Source organism: Parus major, chromosome Z (assembly GCF_001522545.3).
Source record: "Parus major isolate Abel chromosome Z, Parus_major1.1, whole genome shotgun sequence".
In the NCBI taxonomy this organism is placed as follows: Eukaryota; Metazoa; Chordata; class Aves; order Passeriformes; family Paridae; genus Parus; species Parus major.
In genome coordinates, this window is record NC_031799.1 from 8,775,179 (window position 1) to 8,779,905 (window position 4,727).

At 55.4% G+C, this 4,727-nt stretch overlaps 1 protein-coding gene across 10 annotated transcripts in view; it reads left to right on the top strand.

The window, feature by feature from the left end:
* Positions 1–4,509, top strand: part of RUSC2 (RUN and SH3 domain containing 2) — a 58,602-nt gene extending 54,093 nt beyond the window's left edge. For 7 of the 10 annotated variants that reach the window (XM_015652916.3, XM_015652920.3, XM_015652922.3 and 4 more), the window contains 3 exons: positions 834–1,812; positions 2,435–2,608; positions 2,915–4,509. In XM_015652916.3, the coding sequence (XP_015508402.1) occupies positions 834–1,812; positions 2,435–2,608; positions 2,915–3,095 (1,334 nt within the window). In that variant the 3' untranslated portion in view covers positions 3,096–4,509. Of the gene's footprint in view, positions 1–833; positions 2,609–2,914 lie in introns of those variants that run through there. The other 3 variants (XM_015652917.3, XM_015652919.3, XM_015652923.3) reach the window with 2 other exon arrangements.
* Positions 4,510–4,727: the final 218 nt, after the last annotated feature.

Genomic DNA, 4,727 nt, shown 5'->3' on the forward strand with positions numbered 1-4,727 from the left:
ATAGAATAGAATAGAATAGAATAGAATAGAATAGAATAGAATAGAATAGAATAGAATAGAATAGAATAGAATAGAATAGAATAGAATAGAATAGGGTTTGTGCTTATTCTGGCTTTCTGAAGCAGAAGACAACTACCTGTTTGAAGCCATCATTAAGAGCTGGAAGTGTGAGCAAAAGCTGAGGTTGTCAGGGTGATGAGAGCTAAGTGGAGGGGTTGGAGATAAGAAAGTCCTGTCTGTGGTGTAGATTTGTTACCTTTCTGGGCTTGGGCCACAAATGCCTTTCCCAGCTCTCTCCCTGGTAGTGAGACCTGACAATAAAGCAGGACAGAGGGGTAGTGCAGATGTGGTCAAATAAGTGAACAGTTAGTGCTACAGATAGAAATGCTAATTCATTCTCTGCTGAGACCCACAGTTCATCCCTGACAGGTCCCTGGAAAGACTGTTTCCAGCTGTCCCTGACACCTCTATCTGTACAGGCCATATCTGCAGTTCCTTGTGCATCTCCAGAAGTTGAAGAATAGGATTTTCACGTGTGCCAAACCTTTGGTGCTCTTTATTCCCATCCTACTTCCATGGCATTTGGTGGCAGAGGTCATCTGGGTCGATAGTCTGCCAGGCAAGTCCTGGCTGCAGGTACAACTGGAAATCTTTCTCTGGGGCAGTTTGCTGAGAGGTCACAGAGCATCTGCTGCTCCCTGACCCAGGCCTGAGCCTCACACTGTGACCAAAATCCAGTGTTCATCTCCTTTCCTCATAGCTTCAGCAGCTTCACAATGGCTTGGCAATGGTGGCAAGAGCATCTCGTCTAATTAATGTCTGTTTTCCTACAGACATCATCCTGGCACACTACCAGCCGGTGGGCTTCTTGTGCTTGTCTCACAGTGTGTGCCAGCCTCTTTTTGAGGAGCTTCTGCTCCTGCTCCAGCCTCTCTCCCTGCTGCCCTTCAACCTAGACCTCCTCTTCGAGCACCACCTGATGCAGATGGGCAAAGAGCAGCAGCAGCAAAAGGAGCTGCTGCGTGTGAAACAGGACCTGCTGCTCTCTGTGCACTCCACCCTGCAGCTGATGCGGACCCGGGGCAGCAGTGAGGATCCTGATGGCTGCAGCAGCGCCCCTGAAACATGCCAAGGGGGTGCCAGAGATGGTGACATCTCACCAGGGCACAGCCCACAGCAAGCTGTGAGTGAGAAGAGGGTCAAGGGAGTGGGGGCCTCCTGTGGAGAAGGTGACAGGGAGGAAGAGCAGAGCAAGCTGCGAGAGAGCACATGGGAGGGGAAGAAGGACAAGCAGGCAGGCTGGTGGTACCAGCTCATGCAGACCTCTCAGATTTACATTGAGAGCTCAGCTGAAGGCTCAAAGTTCATCCGCTCTGAGAAGAAGAAGGCAGCTTTGAATCCTGCACCCCGGTCAGTGGAGACCCACAAGGCACCACCTCCCCGAGAAGGGGTGGTGGAGGGTGCAGAGGCTTGTCCCATTGCTGAGGGCATCTTGGAGGAGAGGCCCAAGGCAGCCAGCAAGCCAAGTCCTGAAGCTTTGGAAGAGCCCTTGGAAAAGCCCCAGCAGGTAGTGGTCGGCGAAGAGGTGAAGGAACGGAGCTGGCCCTTCTGGATGGGCAGCCCCCCAGACTCTGTGCTTACAGAGCTAAAGCGTAGCAAGGAGAAGGAGGCTCAGCAAAGAGCAGCAGCAGCAGCAGCAGCAGCCCCCCAGGAGGACAGCAGCACCAGTGCATCAGAGAACAGCCAACCCATCAAGTGGGGACACTTGTTTGGGTCCAGGAAGGTACAGAAAGAGCCCAGGCAACCAAACAGGTAAGGGCAGGAGTGGTTTGGGGCTGAGAAGGGCTGGTTAACCTGGAGTACTGGTGGAAGTCAGGCCAAGAACTCACTGCTGGGCTACACTGTGGTGGGACATCAAGGGTCTGTAACCCTGCTCAGTCTTCCCAGCCTGCCTTAATTCCTCCCATACCTTGCTCAGTCCATTTCATAGGCTTTCCTCTTCTGCCTGAGCTCTATCACTGCTTTGGCATCTAAACCCTGCTACATGGCCTCATCATCATCTCATCCCTCCCAAAACCACATGTTGAGAACAGAACATGGAGCCATTTCCCTGTTGCTTACAACAGGTGAGGGGGAGGCATGAAGTTGCTCCCAGTAGCTGAGATCTCTCTGCACTGCCTCTCCCTCTGTATACCCTTACTGCTCCTGAAAATGACCACTGGAAATGTCCTTCCCACTCCAGGCTGTGGTGTTACACCTGAGCCCACCCCACCTGGAGACCTGGGGCACTGCCTAGCAGTGCACTTTGTGCATGAAGCCAAACCTCTAGCCAAACCTAAGGCGTGACCTTGCCATGAGAACAGCTGCTCTGTTTCCTCTGTTCTTCTGTGGGTGTACTTTCCTGCCACTGACTGCTCCCCTCTCCTCCTTCCAGGTTGCCCTCTGGCTGGCTGAGCTTGGACAAGTCTGTGTTCCAGCTGGTGGCCCAGACAGTTGGGGCTAGCATGTGGCGTGAGGCAGCCCCGGAGCCAGACCCTCCCCATCCAGAACCACCTGAGGCACTGGCTGTGGCACGACCAGCCCAGGGGATGTCTCCTCACCCTACCTAGTGAGTGACACCAAGGGGACAACCCTGCAGGTGCTGGAATGTGGTAGGCTGAGGGTGGCACTGTGGCAGTTTGCCTGGCCTTCTTCATAGACATGGACCAGAGAATGGTTTGGGGCAGTGATGCAGCTTCTGCATCCTTCCACCACAACTCCACAATCTGCAGGTGATGGGCAGTTGGGGGAGCAGCTGGGAGCCTGGCTGGGGAGGGAAGCAGGGGGGTTTTCCTCTCTCCTCTGGGCCTGTGGTGGTCTCTGGGTGGGGTGAGTGTCCTGAGATGAGCTAACCCTACTTTCCTTCTGCCTGCAGTGAGGTGAAAGCTCTCTGCCATCACATTGCCACCGAGGCAGGACAACTGAGCTTCAACAAAGGGGATATTCTGCAGGTCATCTCCAAGGTGGATGGTGACTGGCTGCAGTGCAGCCTCGGCTCCGAGAAGGGACTGGTGCCCATCATGTACGTCACCCACCCCGAGGACGAGGACTATTGACACGTTTAGGAGGCCAAGCACAGTTCCCTGGGCTGCTGAGGATCCTCTGGGGTAGCCTACCTTGCCAGAGGAACAAACACAGCTTCTTGCTAGTTTCTTACCTTTCCTGCCATTACAGAATACAGTAACCGTAGGTGGTTCCTTCTTGCTCCTCCTTGTGCAGCTGCCAAAGGCCAACTTACCCCCCCAGGGTCTTCTGCGAGCTGCACCTCGTATTGCCAGGCATCGCCATGCATGCAGCCACACCAGGGACCGCCTGACCCCCTCCTCCGCCCCACACTGTCTCCAGCACCCACGGGCCATGGACTTGTACATTACAGGAACCCCAGCAGTCCCTGCCGGGGCAGCGTTGTCCTGCTGCCCAGCTGTTGGATGCTGGAGGGTGCAGGATGTTGGCACCCTGGGGGTGGCAGTGTAGTCTGCGGCCTCCAGCATCCCTGGCATCCTCAGCCACAGGGGTGGGAGCACCCTGTGTTGGCAGGGTCCCTGCGAGGCTGGGATGATGGGTTGTGTTTATTGGGGCACTGCAAGGTGGGCTCCCGCACACCAGAGCATCCCTGTCCTAGGGTGCTGTTCCCAGTGGGTTGTCCCAGGACAAGTGGCCCGGCAGTGCCACACTGCAGGGCTGGGTTTGTGCGTGGCCACAGCCAGGGGAGGGGGACAGGGCATGTGTGAGTGTGGAACAAAGGGGTGTATGGGGCTGTGAGGAAGGTTGTTCAGTGTTATGTAGGTCCAGGATGGGTAGTGCCACCCTGTGCAGAGATGGGTGCTTTGGGGGGAGGCCCTGTGCCCTCCACACTGAGCAGGGAACCAGTGCCTGGGAAGCCCTGGGATGCTCAGTGGAGAGGCACTGGAGGGGAGGGAATGAGGGCAGGGTCCCTGACTGGGCTAGGGATTTGGGGGCAGTGCTCCCATCAAGTAGATTGGGGGTGCTCCTAGAGGGAGCTGGGGAGCCTGGGGAGGGAGGGGTGGTGCTCCCTTTGGCACAGGGTTTCTGGTCTTGCTGAGCAGTGCCGTGGGGTGGGGGGGATAAGTGTTGTGCACAAACACAAGGGGATACTGGAGGTCCTGGGGTCCTTGGTAGAGGCAATGCCAGTCAACCCCTTCCTTGCCATGTTCATGCCGCCTGCTGTAGTGGGGATCTTCACCTGCCTGTCAGGTGGGGAACAGTGTTAATGAAAGGCCATGCCAGTATTTGGTGCCATGGCCAGCTTGACGCTGTTCACAGCATCGTGCCTGGGCTGGCTTCACCATGGCAAGGGGCTCTGGTCTTGCTAGGTTACCTCCTGCTTGTACATCGCTTAGCAGATGTTGCACCATATTTAATTTGTATTTCCCTGTTAGAATGAGGTGTCTCGCCTTTATTTATTTCTTTATTTATGATGCATATTAATAAAAAAGGTGCTGATTGAGCCCCCTGCTACCCAGACCTCTCATTTCAGCGCATCCCTGTGGAGGGTCTGTAGGTTACCTGTGCTGTGCTTCCTCCTGCGCTCACCACAGCCTACACCAGACCTTCAGGAGGACATACCTGCCAGTTCAGGCCTGAGGGGTGGGGGGAGTGGGCACTACAAATGATGATATGTCTTGGGGTTCCTTGTGCATTGCTTGCAGGGACCCAAGCAGGTTTCA